We start from the raw sequence: 26321 nt of genomic DNA on the forward strand, positions 1-26321 counted from the left end.
TGCATATGAGCCGTCCTCAGAATATTCATGGACAATGTATATTGTAACAAAAAAGGCTTTTGTGAGGTTTTACCCTGGGTTATGTTTTCCTTTTAGTTTTACTTGTTTTTCCCTTGCACTTCAGAAGTACCCTGTTTTGTGCCGGATTCTTTCTGGGGGGTCTGTTGGTGCTTGACAACACCCCCTTCCATCCCACCCTAGAAGTTCTGTTGCCTCTTGGTAGTCACCTACAACCCCCACCCCACCCTGTCCTAGGTGATGACTGATGTGATTTTTTTGGTCTCTGGGATTTTTCGTCCAGCTGTTCAGAATCGTGGGCTGTGCTGTGTATAGATTTTGGTCCATGACGCCCATCATTAACTCATCATTCTTTACGGCTGGTATTTCGTTGTGATATTTGTATATCTTTCCATAGTTGATTTAATGCTTTTTGAAGACACTGGGCGTGGACTTGCCAAGGACACGGTGTCGTGTCGCCCCTGTGAACACCTGCAGTGGGTTTGGTACATCGCAAGGCATGTGCTTATCTGCCATCAAGCTGTGCCTGGTGGCCCTGCTGTCTTGCATGGTGACCATGGATATCTGGGGTAGTTGTTCTCCCTTCTGGGCAGCCCTTGCTGTCTGTCCGTCTCTCTCTCTCTCTCTCTCTCTCTCTCTCTCTCTCTCGTCTGACCCCTGTGTTCATTTAGTAGATATGTCCCATTGTAGTTGGAATTTGGGTTTCCACAATGACTAAAGTTACTGGACATCTTTTCGTGCGCTTCCCTACGTGCTGTGTGTCTTGGCTAACATGCTTGTTCCTTCCAGTTGTGCCTTGCATCCTTGTCTCATGGATGAGCTTTGGGAGTTTGTTCTTCCGGTTACAGGTGCTTCATGAGGGGCGTGATTCGCAGTTTCTTTCTCTCAGCCTCTGGCTTTCCGTGGCCCTCTTGGCTTGGTTTTGATAAGCAGGAGCGCCGAGCTCATTTGTGGATTTGTAAAACCAGGGGCGTGCTGCGTGGCTGGTGTGAACCATTCATTCTCGGTTGACTCCCGGGTCACAGGGACTTTCCTCTGGACCCTGAGTGGAAGTTGTACAGTTGGCAGTTTGCTTTGCCTTTGAACCTGTGAACAACCTGGGGGGTTGTTGCTGTAAGCAGCGCAGGCTATGTATGGATAAGTCTAATGGATCCCCCCCCCCAATTAATTTAATCATCAACTATTTAAGGAGGTACCCTTATTTAGGGTAGAGAATGCTGCACAAGTCCCCTCCCTGATCCCCCTTTTGTGGTGGGTGAAGGGAAAGTGGGAGTGGGGGTACTGGTTTTTTGTGGGTAAAATGTTTCTTCTCCCTGGTGTAGAAGCAGGCTCCGCGGGCTTCCTGTGAATTCTGCCATTTCAGCTTTCAAAATGACTCTCAGAGCAGTCAGGAGCTGCGGGGAGTTCTGTTGGCCAGCGCGGGGGCTTGCTTGGAGCTGGTTTCTGGGTGGAATCGACGCCATTCCTGGAGACAGGAACACTTCCTCAGCTGCATCAGAATCCCCTCTGGACAGCATCTTCGTTTACTGTCCTTCAAGAAAAACACTAACATGAGAACAGAGGACCACAGGTTGTTTCTGGCTGGGGCTGGTCGTGGCGTGTTCTAATCCGGCAAGGTTTACATTTAAATATCACAGAAAGAGACCAAAGCCCAGGTGGAAACACATGCTTATTTTTGCAATACAAACTTTCAAAAATCACAACACGTCATTTTGGTCTGTTTTCCAGATAAATACTTGATGGAACAGCCATTGGCACCACGCAGGGTCTTTTTATGAGTTAGTTTTTTTTTTCTTTTTTAAATTGAATCTTAATTGAGAACCAGGCTGGCAGAGGACTGGTTTGTGCCTACTGCAGGAGATGGGACCAGTGCGGCTTTCTCAGAACAGAGCTGGAGTCCAGCGAACGGGGGCTCTGTCCATTCCTCTGACCTCCACATTCTCAGATGACTTCTGGGCTCAGGAGTGCAGACACCTGGGTTCGAGGTAGGCTTTTGCCAGCCACCCAGCAGAGTCCTTGGCCCGTGAGGCTGCGGCTGAACTCTTGTAGTGAGGGGGTTATGGTCTGGCACCCCATGGCCCTGGAGGAGCGCTGAAGTCTAGACTTGTTCTGTCGACTGAGAAATGACTGCATTTGTTGCAGGAGGGGAACTTTGCTTCCCCCTTTTCAATCGCCTTTGCTTGCTCGATTGTTCAGTGCTGTGGTTGAGAGCAGGTGTGCGGTGTGTCCGTTAAAATGTTGGGTGCTGGGGTTTTGAGGTTCCCCCACTGCTTGGGATTCAGGCAGGCGACGTTAGCTCAAGACCGTGAATTCTGCCACCACGGCGGAGACCAGGATGGAGTTCCTGGCTTCAGCCTTGAACCTCACTCATTCTTGCTGTTACAACATTTGCTGAAGCTTTCTATCTGTAGCTCTCTGTATTGCCCAGCTGTTCAAATAAATGAAAATACATAAGTACAACCCCGCATATACTAGTTAGAATATACCAGATCATCTTCGGCAGTCTTTTGCGATGCCTTAACAGGAAGTTGGATAGAAGCAGAGCAGCCGGGACTTGAACTGGTACTCTGATGTGGGCGATGGAGCTGCCAGTGGTGGGTCAACCTGTTGTACCACAGCACCAGCCACTTGTATTTTTTATTTATTATATTTCAAGGTTCACACATGTTGTGTAGTGGATCAGAATTTCTGTCCTTTTTAAGGCTGAGTACTATTTCTTTGTTTATTCATTTTTCTGTTGGGTTGCTTCCATGTTTTGTTTCCTGTAAATTGTGCTACAGTGAACAAGGGAGGAGATAGTTGGAATGTAAAGTTCTCACTTTTCTTGTCCATCACCCTCACTACCAAGCACCTGTCGGTACAGGTCATATTTGGAATTCTCGCACTCCTAGCTTCCGTGCTGCACCACGCCCCTGGATTCTGCTTTGGATTCGGGTCTGTGATCCATCCCCAGTGTGTGCAGCCCTTCCATTGGATGCTGGCATTGGAACTGGCACCTTCTCTGGAGGGTGGGAAAGCCCAGGCATGCAGGATGCCGAATCGTGATGGGGATGGGCAGCTGTGGAGCCGCTTCCCTCCTGACGTGGCCTTGAGCTTGTGGGCCAGCACCATGTCATGTTGTCCTTGCCCCTTGCCTCCTGCCCTTGTAGTCCACCTATTTGGCCCTAAAGCCTGTAGAGTTTGCAGTTTCTATTGGAGAGATGCGATCTCAGGTGATTTTATTAGCAATGGCAAGAAGAAGCTGGCTGACCCCCCCGAATGCCTGCAGCAGCTAGCGGGTAGGGCTGAGGCCACCACCACAGCCTCAGGTCGTCAGGTGCTGCTGCTTCCCAGGGTCCGTGAGTGCAGGAAGCAGGGAGGGCAGGAACTGCTGGAGCTCAGGGCTGACAGCAGGGCACCCCGGGTGGGCGTCGCAGACACCCCAGCTGAGCTGCCAGGTACTGCCTGCCCTTTGGGCAACTTACAGCATGTTCTTTTTTGTTTTTTTTTTTTAAAGATTCATTTATTATTTTTATTGTTAAGTCAGGTATATATAGAGGAGGAGAGACAGAGAGGAAGATCTTCTATCCAATGATTGACTCCCCAAGTAACCACAGCGGCTGATGCTGTGCCAGTCTGAAGCCAGGAGCCAGGAGCTTCCTCCGGGTCTGCCACGCAGGTGCAGGGTCCCAAGGCTTTGGGCCATTCTCCACTGCTTTCCCAGGCCACAGGCAGGGAGCTGGATGGGAAGTGGGGCCACCGGGATTAGAACTGGCACCCACATGCTGAAGACTTTAGCCGCTAGGCCACCACGCTGGTCCCCTTAGAGCCTGTTCTTAAAGAGCATAGTCCTTCCCATGAGTGGGGCCTTGACGCTGACCCCCGTGTTTTAGACTTCTTCGCATTCTGTGTATAACATCTTGAGTCCTGTCATGTAGGAATGTGGCTGAGTGCATCTGTCTGCCTTTCCTAGGAAAGTGACTAACAGTTCGGGTACAGGACCATGCTACGGGCAAGGATTTACGATGACCAGCAGCGGGCAAGAACCCTGCATTAGATGCCGGGGAATCGCAGCTTGGCGTCTGTGTCCTTACCAGGGGGTTGAATCCTTTGGCGTTGGTTGCAGGGTCACTTCCAACGGGGATCGAGCCAGTCAGTGCAGGCAGCATCCCAATCGCCGCGGAGGGCGTGGGTGTGTTGGAGACTTTCCTGATTTCGTTTTGGTTCGCTAGGTTGCAATTCTCACAGTTTATGGAAGTTTGAGAATTACAGATATCTCCCATCCACTGGGAAGTTGCTATTTTCCTTCTCTTCAGTTATTTTCTTTTTGACGGGTCTTAAAAACGGTCTTTTTCTTTTAAAAGATTGATTTATTTTTTCTTGGGAAGGTAGATTTTACAGAGAGAAGGAGGGACGCAAAGATCTTCCATCACTGGTACACTCCCCAAGTAGGTACGATGCCTAGAGCTGAGCTGATCTGAAGCCAGGAGCTTTTTATGAATCTCCCATATGGGTGCAGGGTCTCAAGGCTTTGGGCTAACCTCGGCTGCTTTCCCAGGCTACAAGCAGGGAGGTGGATGGGAAGGGGAGCAGCCAGGGCAGGAACTGGTGCATATGGGATCCCAGAGTGTGCAAGGCAAGGATTTAGCTACTGTGCCAGGCTCAATATGAATCTTTCTTAAAATAATAATAAATTACAAGAGAAAATGTGCGGGAGAAGGGATTTCTGAAGCGCAGTGGCCTGTGTGTGCATCTCATTTGTAAGCGAGGTGTGGGGCTGTGCTTTGCAGACAGCCGAAAGAAGGGGAGCTGGCCTTAGCGCACGTGGGAATTGAGAGCAGCAAGGGGCGGCAATTGCTGAGGGGTCACATGCTTGTGGGCGTGCACACTCGTGCCTTCCAGCTGCTTGGCCTTGGAAACTATATTCTGATGAGATCCATTCATGGGGAGCCCCTGATGTTTTGTGGGGGAACCCCTGATGCTTAGAGCCTCCTCACGTGATGCCAGGGCTTCATTGCTACAAGGAAGCTCAGGTCGTGTGACACGTGCTGTGTGACCGGCAGCCACGCTCGATGACCTACAGTCAGCCTGCCTGGGGGAAGCAGCAGAGAATCTGGTGCAGCACGGTCGGAAGTGTTCTCGCTCCCCGGCGGAAGTTACAGAGGCTGCAGATCCACTGGTGAGGTCATTCGAGCCGTTCATCACACTGGTTGTGTAAGGAAGGTGGTGGACTTCAGATTCTGCCGGGGCAGGTGCATTGTTATCCTTGAGAGATGTACCGATGGCAAAGAACTCTCGGCTGCGTGGTGATGGCCACGGCCCTTGTGTGAAATGTTTGGGACCAGAAGTGTTTGGGATTTCAGAGAGTCTTGTTGGGATTTCACAGATTTGTTCTTGTTCAGATGGCACAGGTACGACTGGGGATCTTGGGAACAGGACACGAGCCGAGATGCAGGATGCCGTTTGTGTTTGTACATGCCCAGCCTGGGAAGGAGTCTGTTGTGATGTGTACAGTGGGCTCGCCTTCCGGCTGCGGTGTTGTTTTCCATGTGTTTCCCCGGGACGTCTTGAATCTTGGAGTTGATGGGTTTGGGATCCTTGACTTGTCTTGCTGAAGAATGTGTGGGGAAAATATAGACGAGGTTGGCTCAAGGTCAGCTGCTGGTTTTTCAAGTCAGAAACAGCCAGATAGCAGGAGACCTTGGATAGGGGTTGAGAGAGAAGACGCATGTGGAGAAGCAGTGGGTGCCGTGCGACCCCGTCCCTCCCTCCGTGTCCAGGTCGTCACTCCCTGAAGACCTGGCCGGTGAGCACCCCGGAAAGGATCACTGTTTGTTAGGTGACCTGTGCCCACAGCATCCTCTCCTGGGATAACTGCCCCTCCCCACCCCCAGGCATTGACACAGCGATCGTGACGAGCAACAGGATGGCAGCTGCAGGTAGAAATTAGAAGACCCCCAATGATATTTTCTGGAATCTTTTTCATGTGTATGATACTTAAAGACAAAGTTAACAGTAGAGAAGTGTGAGAACGGGGGTGTTTTTACAAAACCTGGCCTCAAAACCAGGCTCTGGAGTGTGCCCTAGAGTGTGTGTTTTTAAAAGATTTATTTTACTGGGGCTGGTGCAGTGGCGTCGCATACTAAGCCTCTGCCTGAGGTGCTGGCATCCCATATGGGTACTGGTTTGAGGCCTGGCTGCTCTGCTTCTGATCGAGCTCCCTGTTCCTGGCCTTGGGAAAGCAGCAGAAGACGGGCCAAGTCCTGGAACCCCTGCACCCATATGGGAGACCGGAAAGAAGCTCCTGGCTAGAGACTGGGCCACCGTGACCATTGGGGGAGTAATCCAGCAGATGGAAGGTGGTCTCATGTTTTTTTCTTTTTCTTTCTATAATTCTGCTTTTCAATCAAAAATGTTTCAATAAATATGCTTTTACAGGAGTGGTGGAGAGAGGGAAAGACATGCCCGAAATGGCCACCGTGGCCAGGACTGGGCCAGGCTGAAGCCGTGAGCCTGTAACCTCTGGGTCACCCCCCTGGGTGGCGGGGCCCAAGCGCTCTGGCTGTCATCCACTTCCTTCGCAGCAGAATCTGCTGCCTCTGGAATTTGGCAATCCTGGTCCCTTCTCCCTGCCTTTTCTCCTGTTGGCTGTGCCATCTCACCCGCTCGGGGTGCCCCAGGCCTTCTGGGTACGCCCCAGGACCCGTGGAACTGGCCACGCCCATTCTCCCCACGTGAGTGTGACAGCACCTGGTGCTTCCCCTCCCGACTGCAGATCCCTAAGGACGTGGCTGACACCCGACTGCAGGTCCCTAAGGACGTGGCTGACATCTTCAACGCCCCCAGTGACGACGAGGAGTTCCTGGGCTTCCCAGACGAGCTTCCCATGGAAAGCCTCTCAGCAGAGGGGAGCTGCGACAGCTTGGACTCGCTGGAGCCCCGGACACAGGTAGGTGGGCGTCTGCTCCCTTCCCCGGGCGGGTGTGTGCCTTCACAGGCTGAGACGCCTCGGTGCCCGTGTGGGTGAGGTTGTGGGTGCTGCTCAGCTGGCAGGCGTCTCGCGGGTAGGTGTGGAGGCTGTGAGAGGGTGTGGAGGCCGTGGGTGGGTGTGGAGGCCGTGGGTGAGGCCCTCGTTGGCTTTCGCCGCCAGGGCAGGAAGGGAGGCTTAGCTCTGGTGCTCCCCTGCCTCTCTTCCCCCCCACCGCCCCTTTCCTTCTCTGTAACCACGCCTCTTCCCGCACTCGTGCAAGCATAGATGCTGAGTCTGTGTCCAGGCCTTGCCCTGACCCCGATCCTGCTTTGCCTCTGCTCTGCCGGTGTACCTCGGCCCCAGTGCCTCTCCTGAGCCTGCCGCTTGTGTGTGCGGAGGGGCTTGGCACGGCCCGTGCGCCCTCCCTGCTGCCTGGCCTCATGTGGGCTTTGCCCGGTTCCCCCTTCACCTTCATGTGCAGCTGCCCTGGGCCCTTGCCCCTCTCCTCTCTTCTCCCCTACACTTTATCCAGGAGTTCCCCACACCTGTGCCACCTCCCCTGTTCTCTGAAGTCCCTGAGTCCTTCAAGAGGAAGGGTTTGGTTCTGCACACCCCCTCCTGTGTCAGGAATGGCTGGTCTTCTTGGGAACAGTGGGTTTGCCAGGGCGTGGGAGGAGCAGAGCCTGGGGTGTGCACTGCTGGAGGCCTTGGGAGGAGTGTGGCACCTGTGCCAGGTCCTGAGCCAGCCCCCAGCCCCAGCCCTGTCCGCGTGTCCCTCACGGCATCCCTTAATTGGCCGGCAGCACTATGCCTGGCGCTTTCAGATGGATCCTGTGTTTACTCCGTGGCCCCTCTGGGCGGCGCTGTCCTCATGGGACAGTCCATGAGATGGCCTGCATCCCTGCGAGCCGTAGAGCTGGATGGCTCCAGGGCCAGGGTCACCCACCAACCACTCCCAGCCTCTTAGCTCCCAGCTCACTTTTTCTCCCCACACCGGGCACTTGGGTAGATTCCTTTACACAGGCTGCTCTGTGTCACACATGCTACTACCCCAGTTTGGGACTGGTCCAAAGGCTGCTTCCTCCACACAGTCTCCCAGGGTTTTCTCCCCTCTGCAGGGCCATGTGCTGGTGTCGCTCCCTTGTAGAACCTGTCCTCACTGTGGCCCTTGGTGTCGGGCCTCCCAGACTCCCCTGCTAGGTGCAGAGCCCGTTACAGAAGAACCTCTCGGGCTTGGGGAGTGCTCTGTGGCTCCCCGGCTCCGGCTGGCTGCTGTCCTGCCCTCCCTCTCTTCACCTGCCTGCACAGGGTGAGCCCCAGCAGGTGTAGTTGGAACACAGAGCCTAGTGGCAGGTGCAACAGGACTCTGCTCTGTCAGTCTGGGTCTTCTGGTCACGTGGGTTCCCAAAGAAAAGAAACACAGCCTCCCACGGCTGCTGCTGTCCTGGACTAGGCTTCCATCACCATAAGCCAGGCTGAGAGAGGCCTGCGCAGGTAAACCACCGTGCTTCACGGGTTCTGGGCCAGGGTTGTAATCCAGCGTGTGGCTGTGAGGCTTCCTGCAGAGGAGTGGGACTCATGTGACAGTCGCTGGGGATCAGGACAGATGCAAGCACAGGTTTCGGGTTAGGGCTGCAGCCGCACTGTGCTGCTACATCGGGTGAGGCCAGTGAGGGCTGCTGGTTGTCCCTGATGCCTGTACTGTGGAGGCTGGGAACCCCGAGCACTGAGAGATCAGGGCTGTCTGCTGGCTTGGGGGCCCCCGGAACCCAGGCTTGAAGTGGTCAGCTTGGGTCGTTCCTGCAGCCCCGTGCAGACCCCATTACCCTGCAGCAGCCTCGGGGGGGCTGTGCTGGCAGGAGCCAGATGCTTCCTGTGTTAGGGGGCCGCAGGTGCACGATGGGTTTCCGGTGCAGCCATCCGTGGGCTGTCCATCTTGAGCAGCGAGCTCTGGGCCGCTGCTCCCCTCTCCCGCAGCCCTGAAACCCACATGCTCACAGTCAGGCTGCAGGAAGTTGCAAATGGTGTGCACATGAGTGTGCACATGTGTTATTGTGTGTATGTTTTTCCAGACAGCCTCCCTACCGCTATCAACAAAGTAGCCCAGTAATTCAGCGCTGAGTAGGCTTGTTCGTTACTCCCAATCATTCATAGGGGACATTTTCACACTTATAGAAGGCTAGGTGCGGGCATTGCCTTCTCTGTACCCCTGCCTTTCCACTCTGTCACCTGCTTTTCTGCAGGAAGATTGGGGTGGAGGAGTGGGGCTGGTCCCCAGGGTAAAGGCAAGGCTGAGATTAGGCTTCTGAACCCAGAGCGATGTCCTGAGGGGTCACTGCTGCTAGGTGAGGCAGGTGGCACGGACACTGGAGCCCGCTGAGGACCTGTCTTGGAGGCCTGGCTGGGGTGGGGCTGTGGCCTGCAGGGGCAGCTCTTAGGGGAGTTCCCTGGAGTCTGCAGACTGTTTTGTCTCTTCTTGGAGCGGTCTTTTGAGAGAACTGGGTCTCCTCCTTTTTTGTGTTGCAGAAGAAAGGATTTTTTAAAAATTTATTTGAAAAGCAGAGTTACGAAGAGGAAGGGAGAGAGCTCTCTTGCATCCAGTGGTTCACTCCCCAAATGGTCACACTAGGCATGCTGAAGCAAGAGCTGCTTCTGCTTTTCCCACAAGTTCCGGGGCCTGGGAAGGCAGCGGAGGAGAGCCCAGGTGCTTCTCTGCCTCTCCCATGGGAGACTGGGTGGAGCTCTGGCTCCTGGCTTTGTCTTGGCCCAGCCTTGACTGTTGCAAACATTTGAGGAGTGAACTAGAGCATGGAAACCCTGTGTATCTCCTTCTCTCTTCAACTCTGCCTTTCAAATAAATATGTAAAAAATTGTGTGTGTTGCATTGTGGTACAGTAAGTGTAAGGTAAAATTGAATGTTGTAGCCATCCCACATACAGAACTGGGTGCCATCAGGTTCATTGTCAGTGTTGGGCAGCCTCCGAGGTCTCCAGAATGTTCTCCCCACTTCCCGTCCCGGAGCCAGTTCCATGGCAGTCAGCTCCTCCCCGCTCTCACCCCTGCCCCTGCCACTGCCTTCACAACAGGCGTGTGTTTTGAATCCCGCAGGATGTGCGGTTCCGCTCCCAGTACTTCACGGAAGAGCTGAGAAGGATTTTTGTTGAGGACACCGACTCGGAGGATTTTGAGGGCTTCACGCAGAGTGACATGAGCGGGAGCAGCAGCATAGAGGTGACTGGGCCAAGCCCGGGGGTCGTGGGTGCAGCAGAGCTGAGCCCGTTGCTGTTTGTGGTCCTGCCTAGGTGTCCCTTCGCCACACTCGCCCTTTCTCTTGGGGATTAATCTTTCAGGCCCGCCCCTTTAAAGCTGGCTTCCCGCAGGCCCCCTGAGACGCCACGCTGTCCGTCACCCCCAGCCATCTCCCTTCTCTGCCTTGGTGGCTCGGGGCTGTGCCGTAGGTGTGCCTGGTGGTCCTATCTCACACGCCTGTGTTGGACTCTGGTGCTGCTGGTCTTCCTGGGAGTAGCAGGCTCCTGGGATTTCTTGATAGGGTGTTCATTTGGCACAAGTTGATTGACGGCAGGCTGGGCGTTTCCCTTTTTGGTTTGGATGGGGGTGTCATTTTTCATGTTGCTGACACCCTTTCCCAAGGAGAGATTCCTGGGGGAGGGGAGGGGAGTTGAGTCCCACTCAGCATTCCATGTTTGTTCTGGCCTCTTGGCTTGGGGGTTCACAGTAGCTTTAATGTCTTTGAGTGACTGGTTGAAGCACAAAACTCTTCTGCCAGATGGAAAACCAGCATTTACATATGCACACACACACACACACACACACACACCCCGGAAGGGAGCAGTCGCGGTCAGCCTCTGCACAGTTGAACTCCCACGGAACCACTGGGGGCTCGGAACCTGAGTGGAAGTGTGAGTTGGGTCACTGTGTTCCACAGGGAGACCAGGGGTTTGTGGGTGGGGTGGAGGGTGCTGTTGTCCCCCAGGAGCTGCAGTGTCGAGCTGGGCCAGCCCGTGGTCCCCAGCACCCCGGCTCTCTGCAGAAGCCTGCTATGGGATAAGCAGGATGCTGAGCTCTCTCCGAAGCCATGCGGAGTGTCCTCTCCGTGGTTCTTCGGAGTGTTCTGTGCCTTAGCTAAGCGACATCCACCTCATCCAAGAATTTCCTAGTGAAGGAAAAGTTACTCCAAACCTTTGCTTTTTTGCCCTCATTGGAGTCCCTCCTTTTAGGGCATGAATTGTGACATAATCAGAGCCCAGTGAGTGCAGCTCTGACCTGCGGATTTCAAAGATTCACTTGATTTTGACTTGATAAAATTACAGAGGGAAGGGGAGAGAGTCTTTGTCCACTGGGTCACTCCTTAGTAGCTAGATCTGAAGTCAGGGGCCAGAAGCCTCTCTCGGGTTTCCTGTATGAGTGCAGGGGCCCAAGGGTTTGGGCCATCTTCTACTACTTTCCCAGGCCATCATCAGGAAGTTGGATTGGAAGTAGAGCAGCCAGGAAATGGTGTCCTTTTGTGAAGCCAATGCTGCAAGCATAGAATTAGCCAACAGCGCCACGCACTGGCCCCCAATTTTAGAATTAAGTATTGTAAGGCGAGCATGTGATCTGATCCTGGCCCGTTGCCAGAGGCCCAACAGCTGCAGCCCAAGCTGCTGGCCTGGGTGATCGGATGGACTGTCTGGACAGACTGTGTCTTCCCTGCTTGTCCCTTGGAGTGAGCAGCAGCTGGGCTTCCTGTAGAGGGCAGGCGGAGGGGGAATGCAGCAGGTGAACTGTGGCAGTGTGTGGCAGCCTCCTGTGAGTGACGCTGGGCTCCTCTGCCACCTGGACAGTAACCTGCCACGATCTGTCTGTCGCATTCCCAGCTTAAGCTACCACTAGGGCTTTGGAGCTCACTGAGGAGGAAGCACCTGCTGCTCATGGTGGCCCCAACTTTGGGGTTCCCTAGTGCAAGCCTCCCGGGCCGAAGCATCTAAGCTGTGGTTAGGAAGGAAACCGAAGGTGGCTCTGCCTTGGATGGCCCAGCTGTCCCTGCACTCTCAGCTTGGTGTCTTCTGTAATACCTCAGATGCCACCGTGCCATCACACCATCCTGACCCTTACCACCTTCCCTTCTTCCTACACTCAGACCAAGTGAGGTTTCTGTACTGGAGAGCCACATCACGTGGAGTTTAGAAACCTGGGGTGAGACGATCTCGAGGCCAGGTGGACGGGGCTTGGTGGTAGAGGCGGAGCTCTGACAGCAACAACCTGCTGAGTTGCCAGTCTTGGCTTAGTTGGCAGGTAGGCCTGCAGAAGGGGTTGTATGGTTGGATGTTGGCATACCTTGGTCACTGTCCATGGAGGCCAGTTTTGGGGGATGACAGATGTATGTTTGAAGCCAGAAGCAGCCTCAGCTTTGCCCTTCACTCCTCAACCAGTTTTAGGTGTTCAGTTGCAGAGCCAAGGGGGACGATGTTCAGGGGAACAGGAAGTGGTTCTGTGTTGCTGCTTCCGGTAATGACATTGCAGCTGTTCTCAAACGATGTCTTTGTTCTTTGTTTCCTTAGCTGGGGGCCTCGGATGTGAGTGAGGACAGCACAGCGTCTGTGTTGAGTGAGGAGGAGGAGGTCTCCCGGCATAGGCGCAGGTCTGGGAGAAATAGCGTTGGCCTCCGAGTGGCCTTCCAGTTCCCCACCAAGAAGCTGGGCAGGCAGCCCGACGGCAACCCCTCGTGCCCCAGCCCCCGCCTGCAGGACAAGCAGCTGGCGGCTCACAGGCAGGGCAGGGATGGGAAGGAAGACATGGCCTCAGAGTCCGAGGACGATGGTGACGACGACGATGGCGGGGGAGACGAGAGCCAGGAGGCTTCAGATGCACTGCGCAAGAGGAACCTGAACATCAAGGAGAACAAGGCCGTGGTAAGGCCCTGCTGCTGGGGCTGCTGTGCTGTGCTGTGCTGTGCTGTGCTTGTGGGGTCAGCTCAGCTAGCCAGTGCCAGCCGCCATGGTTAGAAGGCCCCTGCAGGGCACTGCTTAGGTTGTGTCTGGGGCTGCTCTCCACCCTTGGTGGAGCTGGGCTACAGGGGGTCAGGTGCCCCCACCTGCTTTGACCAGAGTTGCCTGCTGACACAATGCGAGCATTTGAGGGGTGAAGCCGCACTGCAGCTTTTTATTCATGTCGGAACATCTTCCTCAGAGCAGTGGTGGCTTGGGGCCCCCTACGACCTTGGTGGCGTGTGGTTGGTGGTGTGTGTGGTTGTGTCATGCGCAGGCCTCACCCATGCCAGCTTTGTGGAGACTCACTGGCTCAGAGTGAGTTTGCCTGTGAAGTTTTTCAACCACTTGTAGTCACTCTGAGTTTAAGCATCAGCCTTTAAGGCTTGGGGCATGGTGATGCTATATATGGAGGCTCGTCCTTTTGTTTCCTGTGAGCTTCAGAAAGCGCTTCAGGAGCATGGAGTTGAAAGGTCAGACTCCATTGCCAAATTTTCAGGTTGACAGGTTCAGGAGGTCTTCAGCAATGTCAAGGTCAATATGGACAGATTATGCATGGAGTGGGTCACAGCTTGTTTGCATCTAGATACCTTGCGATTGCATTTCGAATACGGCTTCCGAAGTGCCCACATGCTTCCAGAAGCACATGGCACATGCAGCAAGGCTGTCAAGGAACCAGGGACCCTGGCATGGTGGTTTCTAATCTAAGCATGTCTGTGCCTAGGCGAGGGGAGGTGACAGCCCTGGAACACTGGCAGCTTCTGCTAAGAACGGTGTCCCTTGTGACCTTTCAGTGACCCACCCACCTGCCCCTACACAAAGCTAGAAGCAGAAGGATCACGTCGGAATCCTCCGGCCGGTGCGTGTGTGTGGTCAGTTTCATGAGTGAGAAATGAACCATGTACCATTCTATCAGGCTTTTTGGTGCTTTAAATAGCTCGTGGGTCACCTGGCTGGCCTTTGGCTTTTTTGGAACATTCTGCAGCTTGAGATGACACCGCTGCTGAGTGACCGAGTCTCTGGAATCGAGTCTGGTGACAGCAGGACCTGCAGGCATGGTGCCACGCCGTCCTTACACACAAGGATGGGCACAGTGCATGCAAGTGGGTCATGCTGTGGGTGTCTCGTGCCTGCAGCTAGCATATCTGCCTGCTAGGTTACAACAGGTGTTGAGGGTCACATACATGACTGTACTTAGATTTCCCTAGCAGCCCAGCGGCGGCAGACATTGGCCCAGACCTGGCTGCACTCACCACTTCTGGTATTTTTCTCTGATCCTCAGCTGGCTCGCTTATTGGCAGAACTGGACTCGATGCCAGATTTCTTCCCGGTTCGGAGCCCAGCTTCGGCCTCTGTAAGTAGCATGAACCCTTGCTCACCGTTCCTTCTGACACGGGTGCTCGGCTGTCAGTCTCCAGACAGCGTTGCCCCCCCCCCTCCCCGCCCCCGCCCAGTTGCAATCTTCTCTGCTCTTCCTTTCAGAAAAAGAAGCCGCCGGCGAGGCGTGCGTTGTCTGCTGGACAGCTTCCCAGGCGCACGAACCCCACCCGCAGCGCGCGGCCCCCGGAGCGCTTTGCCCTGGAGAACTTCACAGCCTCCGCCGCCAAGTTTGCAGAAGAGTTTCACAATTTCAGGAGGAGGAAGACCGTTAGTAGGGTATTTGCTCGCTATGACCAGTGGCTTATTCTTTGAGGCAGTGGACTTTCCTTGTGAGCACCCATCGGGTCAGGCCTGGGTGCCTTACAAGCATATAGGGTTTTGTCAGAAATGCTTTGGGGCTGGTACCGTGGCACAGTGGGGTGACACTGGCCTCCCATGTAAGCATGGGTTCGAGTCCTGGCTGCTCCACTTCTGATCCAGCTCCCTCCAAACGCACTTGGGAAAGCAGCTATAGATGGCCCAAGAACTCAGGCCCCTGCTACCCGTGGGGGAGACTCAAATATTGAGTTTAAGGCTGCAGCCATTGAGGCCGTGGGGGGGAGTGAACCAACTTTTGTTTGTTTGTTTGGACTATTTTGCGAGGCAGACAGGGAGAGTGCTCATCCATTTGTTCATTCCTGAAGCTGGGAGCCATCCAAGTCACGCCCATTGGGGGCAAGAACCCAATCATTTGAGCCACCTTTGCTGCCTTCCAAGGGCCCCATTAGCCAGTGTCTGCAGTCGGGGCTGGAAATGGACCCCAGGTACTCCAGGATGTGGGGGATCGCGGGCAGCTGAACATTTGTACCCGTGTGTGGAGTTCATGGCTACACAAGCCTGTAGTCATGAGAATGGCCAGATCCCAGCGGTTGCTGGTGTCCTGCCTCGGAACCTCTGGTTGGGGCCTCACGGGCCACTCTGGCTCCCTCTGCAGGAGCCACACCAGGTGCCCAGGCAGCCCCGTGGCTCATGCGCATGGGAAAGTGCTGCCTTTTCGTTGGGGAGCTCCCAGACAGCAATGGGGGAAGCTTAGGCCTTTTCCCTCGGTGGGGGGCTGCTCACTTGGCTTGTGGCAGAGAATAGGAGCCCCAGCTTCCTCTCATGTCATGTTGCCTGGTCAGGATGGGGACTGGGTAATGGCCAAACCTGGAGAGGGTGTGCATGGTTCTCGAGTGAATGGTGCTAGTCTCACAAGGCTAAAGATTTCATGGCTATTTCGTCAGATTTGTTTGAAACTGAGAGTTAACAGAGAGAGGGGGCAGGGAGAGACACAGAGATCTCTCAACTGCTGCTTCACTCCACAGATGGTTGCTGTGGCTGGTGTTAGGTCAGGCCGCAGCCAGGATCTTCATCCGGGTCTCCCATGTGGCAGGTGGGGGGACGGGGCAGGGCCTGAGCACTCTGGCCATCCATCTCACCTTGAGCCCATCTTGCAGGGCAGGTGCCGGGGGTACAGGCAGCGGCACCGTGCATCCTCTTTCCGGGCCGTGGAGGACATAACCGAAGAGGACTTGGAGAACGTGGCCATCACCGTTCGTGACAAAATCTATGACAAAGTGTTGGTGAGCGAGGGGATGGGGCTAATTCCCACAGTGCTGACTCCTGCTGGACCCCCACAGCCCAGGCAGCTGAGGTTCCTATGCTGCTGTCCAGCTGGATCAGGGCCTGTGCCCTCATTCCAGCTCCCCAAGGACTTGGGCCAGCAGCTATCAACAGATCAGAGGTCACCTGTAGTGCAGTGACCTCATCAGGGCCAAGGTCACTGTGGGCAGGGCATAGAGCGAGCTGTATGATCTGGGGGGAGGTGGGCGTGGTATAGTCCAGGACATTTATGTGTAACTGCTAGAACCTTACACATATTTGGCAGATAAGGAAGTGTTGATACTGTTTCTGGTTGGTAGGAAATTGGCTGACGTCAGCTGCTTGGGCGGGACTGTGTGTCTGATGGTGCCGGGGAGGTGTCACTCACACAGCTGCTTGTGGTTCAAAAACCAGAGCTCACGCTGGGGATACACAGATGCCCCAGCTCTTAACTGGAGCCAGTGTGCTCCCGTGGGGTCACTCACTCATCGCCCACTTGGTCTTCTGTCCACCTAGTCCTTTTCATTCCTTTGGGTTTCCATCTACTGTCTGCCGCGTGCTGAGGGTTTGCCCCACAGCAGCTGGCCTCATAGCTGTCTCCTCATCCTCAGGGCAACACTTGCCATCAGTGCCGGCAGAAGACCATCGACACGAAGACGGTGTGTCGCAACCAGGGCTGCGGCGGCGTGCGGGGCCAGTTCTGCGGGCCCTGCCTGAGGAACCGCTACGGCGAGGACGTGCGATCGGCGCTGCTTGACCCGGTAGGCACCAGAGCTCGTCTGTCATCTGCTTGAAAGGCAGAACTAGAGAGAAATCCCTCTCTCCTCAGTGACCCAGCCGCCGGGTCACTCCCCAGAGTACCCACCACAAGCCAGGGCCAGCCCAGATTCCATCCAGATCTCCCACGTGGGCGTCAAGGGCCACCCACGTGCTTGAGGTGTCTTCATCAGCTGCATCCCAGGGTGTGCCGGCCTGGAAGCCGGAGGGAAGGGCTGGGATTGAGCAAACCTGATGCTCCCCTGGTGAATGCCACCTCCTTCACCCTGGAGCACCTCACCACCTTCCTCGCTTGCATCTTGAGACTCTGGGGACAGGAAGCCACTGTCTTGCCAGAAAGCCCGTGCAGGCTCACTGCTGGTTCAGCTGGGGTAAGAGTTCCCACTGCCCAAGCAAACCACGCTTGCAGTTGTTGGTCCTGGGAGAGTGAGTCCCATGACTTTTTATCCAGCAGAGCCCTTCACCTGTAACTGTTGGCCCAGGTGGAGGTGGCTGTGTCACCACGTGGCATGCCATCGGTGTGCTCAATCTTGCACTGTGGTCCGCTGCTGGTCCTGCAGGGACTTGGGCCCCATCCACTGGCTTCAAACCCTGTGGAGTAGTTGGCAGCCTCCCTGTGCCCTCCATCCCCTCTGTGGAGTGACGTTAGTGCCATGGAGAGGAAGGGTGACCACCTAGGCTGCAGCGTCCTGTCCCCAGGTCTCAGCTGGCTCTGTAGGTTATGGTGATTCAGCACCAGCAGCAGCCAGTAAGTCCTACCTCGTGTGCTTCTGCACCCAGGGGCACATAGCCTGCGCCTGCGGCCCACACCTCTTAAATTCTCCTTGAGGTTTGAGTGAGGGGTCGCTGCTCGTCACATAGCTGGTTGACTCCAGAGCCTTCCTGCGGTTCTCAGTGTGGGAGGTGGTGAGGTGAGCATTGCTGGGACACTGGGGGACGTGGTGATGGACAGTATGCCAGGTGACGGGAGTGAAGGCCACCCTGAGCCAGCTCTTTCAGACTCGCTAGTCATTTGGTCCATGGTGGTAGGATGCCAGCACCCCCACCTCCCATCAGAGAGCCTGCATTGGGTACCAGGCTCCTGGGAGGCAGCAGGGCTGCTTCATGTCGACTCCCTGCCATCCACGTGGGAGATCTGGATGGAGAGCCTGGCTCTGGCCTCAGCCGTCTGGGGCAGTTTGGGAGCAGCGTGCTCGCTCTCCCTTTCAGATCTACGTGTCTGGTGGCTGTGGCCAGCAGGGCTAGCCCTGCCCTCATCCCCCCATCCTCCGTCTCTCTCAGGACTGGATGTGCCCTCCCTGCCGCGGGATCTGTAACTGTAGTTACTGTCGGAGGCGTGACGGCCGCTGTGCCACGGGCATCCTCATTCACTTGGCCAAGTTCTACGGCTACAACAACGTGAAGGAGTATCTCGAGAGGTGAGTGTGGCCCGGCCCAGCCTGCTCCTGGAGCAGAGAGCTCGAGGCATGCATTTGCGGCCTCATTTCACTGCCTGTGCACGTCAGGTGTCCACTGCGTCTCTGCAGTGGACCCTGTGCTCCCTCTGTTCAGGAGTTTGCCAAGATTTCACCCTTTGTGAAACAGAAAGGGGAGGCATCGACCAGATGAATACCAGGGAGCCACGAGGAGTGTGGAGACCCTGGACAGTGGGGCGGGGTGCCACTCCTCACTGCCTAACACCATTTCCGACTGGTTCGCAAGCACCTGAAGAGTTGACCATTGCTGCAGCTGAAGGGGTCAGGGTTTACAGATGTATTTCTTTGAAAGAGTTCTGTCTTTGGTTGCAGTGGCTTGGACTAAGCCAGCAGTTCCGTCTGGGTCTAGAAGCCCAAGTACTGGCTCATCTCCCGCACCTTAGCAGGGAGCTGGATCTGGAAGTAGAGCAGCCGGGGTGCACACCAGTATCCATGTGGGATGCCAGTGTTACAGGCAGTGGCTTAACCCATTGTGCCACAGTGCAGGCCCTGGGGCTTGGCGGGGAGCTCTGGATTGTGGGTTTCACCTCGCTAGCCCGGAAGATTGCTTTTGCATTGACCTCTGGGCCGGGGTACTCACCAGACCTTTGGCGTTTTTTTTCCCCTCAGCTTACAGAAGCAGCTGGTAGAGGACAGTTAAGAGAACTGAGCTCCAGCCACACGTCGGCAAGCACTCCAGGAGCCACGCGTACTGTTTGTGCCTCTGACTTTGGGCAGTGGTGTTTTTATACAGAAATTCTTTGTCCAGTTCACTGTTCCTAAAGACTTTTTGTTTTTGAAAGAGGTTTATTGCTAGGCATACACCAAGAGTTCTCAGGAAGCTAGCAAGGCAGAGGAGTCTACACATACATAGATTACGCACACGCATGCGCAGATGGGCCTGTGAAATGAGAAAGCAGTGTGAACCAAGTGGAGGTCATGTTCAGGTAAGTTCCTGACAGGACTGGGTAGCCACAGTGCTTGCCTTGCCAACTGCTTTGGTAATGGACGTGGCTTTGGTCTTCCCAAGCAGGTGACCTTCCAGGTCAGGTGTCCCCTGCTGTTCAGATACCCTGCAGGCTTTTGTTTTGCTCTCTTACGTTCCTGAGCCCCTAAGTGCAATCAGCCACAGAACATTTTGACTGTGCCACTGTGGGCCGTCATATCCTGCTGCTTCAGTGTTTGGAAAGAGCTTAAGGGATCATTTCTAATTGTAAGAGTTTCTCTTTAGTATATTAAGAACAAAAGTGCCCCCTTCCGCCTACCTGGTTTATGTGTCCTGGAGGAGACACTGGAGCCGTTTGCAGACTCCCTGGGGAAGCCCCCGTCCCCACACACAGATGGGGGGGGGTGGCGGGCCTGGTGTTCCCTGCCCTTGCTTCTGTGTCTCTCCCCGACATTTTAAGAAGCGAACACACATGTCCATCCTCAGGAAGAGCCTTGTAGAGCTACCCACGTAGCACCCACGCACACGCCTTGGTTAACACTACGGGAGAGCCTCCCTAAGGGTCGTGCGCCCCAGTCCCAGCCGTCCTAGGCCTCCAGCAGCAGAGCCACACCAGCCAGCACCCACCGCGCTGTCTCCCCAGGGCTCTTCAGCCTGAAGGTGCACACGTAGGTGGGTCCCCTCACTTTGGTTCTGTACACTGGGCACTCGTAGGTGTGTTTGGTTTCTTGCCTGTCCATGGGCACAGCCTTGGCGAAGATGACCGGCATGGCAGACGTCAGCTCCTTGAGGCGGGCTCCCACGATGGTCCCTGTCTGCGTGTCCCATCTGGCTCCTAGGGCGCAAACACAATGGCTGTAACCATGGGATGTGGAGGCATTGATGATGTCATCATTGGTTGCAATAAATGTTGCTGTTTTGTTACTGTATCACTTGTCAGTGGCATCCTGCCTGGGATTCGGGAGAGACACTAATATACCTGGGGTGTGGTGCTGCTGGGCCAATGCAGGCAGAGACTGTTGTTTACAGTGGAAATAGGCTTATTTCATGGACCCTAAAGCAAACCAGTTTTGCCATCCCTTTAAATTACTGACTCACCACTGTGTCTTACATGGGTTTATTTGAAAGGCATAGTTGGGGTCACTGCTGTGCAATACTGAGCTATTCCTCCCCCTGTGGCCCCAGCAGCTCCACTTCCGATCCAGCTCTGGCCGTTGTGGCTGTTCAGGGAGTGAACCCGTGGGTGGGTGATCTCTCTGTTAACACTGCCTTTCAAATAATAAGAAATAAACCTTATTTTTAAAAGGCAGGCAGAGTTACAGAGTCAGATCTTCCATCCACTGGTTTGACTCCTAAGTAGGCACAACAGGAGCACAGGCACTTGGGCCGTCTTCCACTGTTTATCCTAGGCCCTTGGCAGAGGGGGCTGGATGGGAAGTGGAGCAGCTGGTGCCCATATGGGATGTCAGCACCATGCCATCATGCTGGCCTCCGTATCTTCTATTGAGCAACCACATTTGGGTTGCCCATTTGACTTCCCTGACTTCGCTCTGAACATTTGAGCTGGTGGCACTGGCTGTCAGGGGGAGCAAGAGACACCTGAGCAAGGAACTATAAGACGTGTGGGAAGAGCGTGTAACCACTCCCATGGGGAAGCCACCACAGGGGACAGCCTCCGTGGGGAGATGCACAGTGGCATGCTAAAGGCTCGGTGAGTCCCGCAGGGAACTGTTAGAGCGGGTTTACTGATGGACTGTCAAACACTTGGAGTGTAAATTGAATCTGTTGGCATGACATCACGAAGACCCAATGGGAACCTCCAAGTGTCTTGTGGCATTAACCCTAGATAAGCCTTGGCCAGTCCCTCCTGGCACTTGGGTTGAAAGAGGTAGAAATGAGATAAATGCTAACATCAGGTGATAGTGTAAGACACCGAGCTGCAAAGGGCACTGCCACCCTGAGGGAGGGACGTCACTGGCCCCGAGGGCGCCCTACCTTCCATGTGGAGCCCGTACAGGTATGCGCCTTCCCTCGGCGGGTGGCCATAGTCGTCCTTTGTCTTCTTGGTAACGTCAACGGTCAAGCACATCTTGTCCAGTGGCCACTCATTCTTCCGAGCCATGGTCTGCATGATGGCTGCGGGGCAGGAAGGATCGGAAGTTAAGTAGGATGCTGAGCTGTCTGTAAGGGTGTCTGGTAGCCCCTGGCAAATAGAGACTCAGTTCCCCACTAAGTGCTTAGGATCTCTTGCCTATGTCTGCCCTGAAGCGAGGTTCGGAGCACAGGCCTCCAGGCAGCCGCGGCTGTAAGTCAGCAGTGGCTGTTCACCTGGTGGCTGCTTCTGGCCCCAGTGCTGGCAGCGAGTAGCTGGGCTTGTGTGGCTCCTTAGGCACATTTCCTTGGAATCTGATTGGCTGTGTAGCTGTCAGTCACTCCCCACCCCTCCCTCTCTGTAATAGCTGCTGTACCAGGATGTGTGGGCGGGGCGGGGCGGGGCAGGACTGTCCCAGTGAGGTAAAGTGAGGCCTCTGCTGGAGAGGTGGTCCTGTAAGCATTAAGGGGTTGCCCTCCCTCTCGGCACTGACCAGTGAGGAAGGACTGAGGGTTGAAGAGGCCGGAAAGCCACACGACGGCTGGAAGGGTGAGGTCCTGGGTCCAGGTGTCGAGTTCTCGGCAGCGAAGGAGGAGATCGGTGAACCTGCTCAACAGAAGGCAGCAAGAAAAACACTTGCCCTTGAACCAACTAGCCATGTTCCAGTTAGACTGGGAAGAGGTGGAGAACATGGTTGCTGATAAAATCCTTTGCTTCCTGTTGAGATTTTATGCCTGTAGCTCCAACCGTTGTGATGGTTAGGATAAACAAAAGGGAAGGTTTGTCACCAGGTGGTTCAGGACCATTCTGACAGCAGGTGTGTACAGAGGGCAAGCTGGTTGAGGGGTAGGGGCATGAGTGACTCTGTTAGGTTGGGAAGGCCCCCAGTGGTGGTTGGAAGGCCATGGGTGCTTCCCATGTGTGAGCACTGCCCTGCAGGGGAAGGGGACAGTTCCAAGGAATGCGGTCTGCCAGCCACACACACCTGTGATTTGGGGCATGCTGTCCTTTAAGCACATACTGCATCTATTGGGCAAGGCCAGGAAGAAAATTTACCTAGGAGGAAACCAGCCCATGGATCTTCCACAGATAGTTTCCAGAGCAGGTGTCGGGACTATGGAAGAGTTATATAGGGAAGGGAGACAATTGTAAAAGAACGGTACTCCGACAAGGAGCAGACAGCAGCCGGAGCACTACGGTGTCCTGGGCCTGAGCTCTGAAGGAAACCGGGCTGCATGAGTGAGCAGTTACTCCAACAGCCCACCACTGCAGGGAGACGACTGGTGGAGGTACCTGGCTGCTTCTAGGCTAGGAAGAAGGAAAGGCGAGCTTTACATTGCAGTGTGGGCCACTGTGAACATTCTAGTTAGTTCAGAGCACAGGCCTGCACCCTGTGAACTCACAAGGAAAACCAGTGTTTGGACAATGAGGGTAAACATGGCTGCCTGTTTGCATAAAAATATCTCAGTTAACAAGAAACTGAGTAAACAAAGATTTTAACTTAGGGTCTGGCGAGAGAATGTGGGGAAGGAAGCTGGAAGACCTCAGGAATAAAAAAGCCAAACAGCAAGTGGAATGACATTGATAGAATGACAGCTGAAAAGGAATGAAAAATACAAGTCTAGACAATGAGTTTCTTTTTAAATTCTAAGACTCCACAATCAAGGGCATGTCATGTTACGGGAAAGTTGAGCACAGAATCATTCATACTAAGTTATGTCTTAATAGCAACTGAAAATAGAGAATCCCCTCTGGCTAGGGGGAGCTAGGCAGCTATCTATTTAAAGTGCAAGGAGACTAGCATTACAACTGCACAGCAGCATCGGGACAGAAGAGTACCTCCAAAATTTGCAAACAGGGAGCCCCAGCTTTGTAATAATCAGCCGAACTGTTACTCAAGAAGACAACAGTGTGGCGTGGAGAATGACCAGCTTGTCAGTCCAGCAAACAGGATGCTGACTTAACACTGTTAAAGGAAGGCTCAGAGTAGGTATGTTAAAGCGTCCCTGTTCTTTACAAGGATAGTAAGCCTACAGAAATTGGGAAAGTCAAGGAGGGAAAGCTAAGAAAAATAGACCAAGTGGCAGAAGACACTTGGTCTATTGTATTTGGTTATAAAATGTAAGTCTAAAGTTTTTGGCTATAAAATTAATTGCAAATCTAAATCATCTCTCTGGGTGTGTAAAATCTGGTTTTAGACGTACATAGCACTCAGAGTTTGTGAGAGACTTTGCTCGCTTGCTGTGAGTGTTATAACTATTGCAGCTCCTGCCTCAAGCTTTTGTTCTTTAAAAAGCAGAATGACACGCAGAGGGAGAAACCTCTTAAATCTATAAGTTCACTCACCAAATGGCCACGGCAGCCAGGGCTGGTCCAGGCCAAAGCAAGAAGCCAGGAACTCAATTCAGATCTCCCACGCAAGGCACAGGAGAACAAGTACTTGAATTATCACTGGTTGCTTTCCCAGGTGCAACAGAGCTGGATGGGAGGCAGAGCAGCTGGGACCTTGTCTCAAGGGACAAGGTAAGGTTGGGGATAGGCCAGCTTTCAGAGGCCTGTGAGTTCCTGCCCCTGGTTTAGTGCCCGATCTCCAGGGTTGGAGCCACAGTCTGGCTTACTGTTAAGGTGAAGTTAGACGCTGAGTTCTCTATGAGACAGTTGTGATTGATGAATGGCCTGGCAAGCAGAACAACAAAGAGGCAATTCTGGCCATTTTAGGTTTAGGAGCAACTCAATGAGGGAATTCTGTACGTGTTTTTGAGATGAAAGACACAATGTCAGGTCGCAAGAAGCACAACGTGAATTCTTCACTCTGAACCTGACTTGGAGCCAACTTTTTTCCCCCCCTTTTGAGCAACCTACCAAGGAACCTGGAAGATGGATGGCACAGTTTGCCCAAAGCGCCATCACTCAGAACTAGGTTAGTTAGAACCTGGTGCCGACACTGGCAAAGGCCAGGGGCAGCGGGCATCAGGGCACTTACCACTGAGCCAGGCCATACGTGGATGGATAAGCCAGCTTGCTCCAGGTATCTGGCACAAGGTCGTAACTGAGTGCAGACAGCTGGGCTTCCCCGGCAGGCGGTAACGTCAGCTCCCCCTTGGGTGGGGAAGAAGAGCCGGAGTGAGGGTCTTCCAAGGACATGCAGCCCGTGCCAGCCTCCCACTGGAAGCTTACCTTCAGACCAAGGTCTAACTGTTGAAGCGACAGGCGGATTTCCCGAATCAGAATGTTCATTCTCTCACATTCTTGGAAGCAAACAAGTACATAGGGGCTTCTGTTGGAGGTCTTCTGGGTGATCTCTACCATGTTGAACTCTTCTGGAAGTTTCTCCAAAATGTCATCTAAGACATTCTTCACCTGGAAGCAGGAACACCAGGCCCCTTTCTATTTCTAGTTTTGGTCATAGTGATTGTGTATCTATTACCCTCCGCTCTTTGTAGTCCCAGCATTTATGAGGCAATTTTCCCCATGACACCTGCTCCTCCCAGGAGGTGGGCACAGTGGCCTTGCCAAGGCCTCAGCTGCTGCTGCCTCCGAACCAGCTACCCCCGAAGTGGAGGAAAGGAGGAATGGGGGCGGCTAGGCACCGAGGAGCTGCTGAGGAATTCGCAGTTCAATATTGGCCTCTTGGAAGTAGGGCAGCTGTTCGAACCTGGGCTGTCCGTCTGTGAAAATGGGCTGCAGGAAGCTGCGTCTCACCATCCTAGCCCTTGTTTAGGTTGTGCAGCTCTAAAATGTCACCTGAAGTTCACATGAGCCAACCAGGCCCTGCAGACACAAACAAACCCTAGAGACTGAGTGCCAAAGCAGCACCCTTCCTTCCCCAAGCAGCCCCCACCCCATGCCTGATTCAGAAAATATCTGGAATTACAGGGAACCCTCTACTTATTATGATGACCTTGAAGAAATAAAAAATGGAGCTGGTGTGGTGTTGCAGCAGGCTAATCCTCTGCCCAGTGGCACTGGCATCCCATATGGGCACTGGTTTGTGTCCCAGCTGCTCCATTGCCCATTCAGCTCTCTGCTTGCAGCGTGGGAAAGCAGTGGAGGATGTTCAAATCCTTGGGCCCTTGCACCCACATAGGAGACCTGGAAGAAGCTCTTGGCTCCCAGCTTTGGATCAGCTCAGCTCTGGCCACTGCAGCCATTTGAAGAGTGAACCACCAGAGGGAAAATTCCCCCCCATTCCCCCCCTTCTCAAAAATCTGCCTTTCAAATAAAAATAGGTCTGAAAAAAGAAAGCTTTATGAATTGCACCTAAGAGCGTGCACCTAGTATTCAAAACACAATGCGAGGTGACTTGTCTATGCAGTTTCCCCAAGCCTGGGAAACCAGCAGGTGTCTAGAGAAGTCACAGAACTGAGAACGGAGCTGTGTGTGTCCTCAGGAGCCTTCTGCTCTGCCTTCTCAGCCTGTGGCTCTTGCATCTCACTTGCTTTCCTTCAACACCGTGGAAGCTGTCAGTTCCTGAATCTCAGACTCAGGAACAATGCTGCTTGACAGCCTAAGACACACTGTACACAGGAAGTGGGGGGAAGGATTTTGGAATTAGCCAGAATTTCATTTCCTTCTTTGGCTCCTTCTAGCCGTCTGGCCTTGGCAGAAAAACACTTAAGGGTTTCCTTTAATGAGAATAAAGAAATCGTTTTTTGAAAATTTGTCATCCTCATCATTTTAGGGTAATACATGTCTTCAAAGCATAGTAATGCCAATCTCCTAAGACAATAAAAAAAAAAAAAGAAGCTATTGTCACACAACATCAGAGCCCAAAGCACACGGAGAGGGAAAGGCAAGCTGGAGACTGAGTAAGGTATGTGTGATGCACTGCCATGAAGTTGACGGAAAACTGGGAAAGGTAAGTTATTCTGGTTTAAACTGTTGGACGCCATAGATACTTCCATAGGACCAAGAATATGCACATTCAGAATAAAGAGTTCCTGCAAATCAATAAGAAAAGATGGGACAACCTGACTAATCAGTGGCCAGCAAGTGGAACAAGCACTGAGACATTATCTAGATGGCCACAAGCATGCAAAAAGATGGCTGGCCATGACAGGAATGTAATGAAGACTGCAGTGAGATGTTAAGACTCCTG

At 53.9% G+C, this 26321-nt stretch overlaps 2 protein-coding genes across 6 annotated transcripts in view; one reads left to right on the forward strand and one right to left on the reverse strand.

The window, feature by feature from the left end:
- The window catches only part of CDCA7L (cell division cycle associated 7 like), a 31961-nt gene extending 11906 nt beyond the window's left edge, over window positions 1–20055 (forward strand). Inside the window, exons 2-10 of one of the 5 annotated variants that reach the window (XM_040964542.1) lie at window positions 6806–6946; window positions 10076–10198; window positions 12529–12879; window positions 14237–14308; window positions 14437–14610; window positions 15810–15935; window positions 16566–16715; window positions 18013–18149; window positions 18816–20055. In XM_040964542.1, coding sequence (XP_040820476.1) covers window positions 6806–6946; window positions 10076–10198; window positions 12529–12879; window positions 14237–14308; window positions 14437–14610; window positions 15810–15935; window positions 16566–16715; window positions 18013–18149; window positions 18816–18846 — 1305 coding nt within the window. In that variant the 3' untranslated portion in view covers window positions 18847–20055. Of the gene's footprint in view, window positions 1–6511; window positions 6947–10075; window positions 10199–12528; window positions 12880–14236; window positions 14309–14436; window positions 14611–15808; window positions 15936–16565; window positions 16716–18012; window positions 18150–18815 lie in introns of those variants that run through there. The other 4 variants (XM_040964543.1, XM_040964544.1, XM_040964545.1 and 1 more) reach the window with 4 other exon arrangements.
- The window catches only part of DNAH11 (dynein axonemal heavy chain 11), a 271297-nt gene continuing 264694 nt past the window's right edge, over window positions 19719–26321 (reverse strand). Inside the window, exons 78-82 of the mRNA XM_040964541.1 lie at window positions 24401–24583; window positions 24207–24322; window positions 21717–21829; window positions 21127–21267; window positions 19719–19966 (exon numbers count right to left, since the gene is read on the reverse strand). Coding sequence (XP_040820475.1) covers window positions 19719–19966; window positions 21127–21267; window positions 21717–21829; window positions 24207–24322; window positions 24401–24583 — 801 coding nt within the window. The remainder of the gene's footprint in view (window positions 19967–21126; window positions 21268–21716; window positions 21830–24206; window positions 24323–24400; window positions 24584–26321) is intronic.

This window comes from Ochotona curzoniae, unplaced genomic scaffold, assembly GCF_017591425.1.
Source record: "Ochotona curzoniae isolate NIBS_2020 unplaced genomic scaffold, NIBS_Ocur_1.0 scaffold_3835, whole genome shotgun sequence".
Classification (NCBI taxonomy): domain Eukaryota; kingdom Metazoa; phylum Chordata; class Mammalia; order Lagomorpha; family Ochotonidae; genus Ochotona; species Ochotona curzoniae.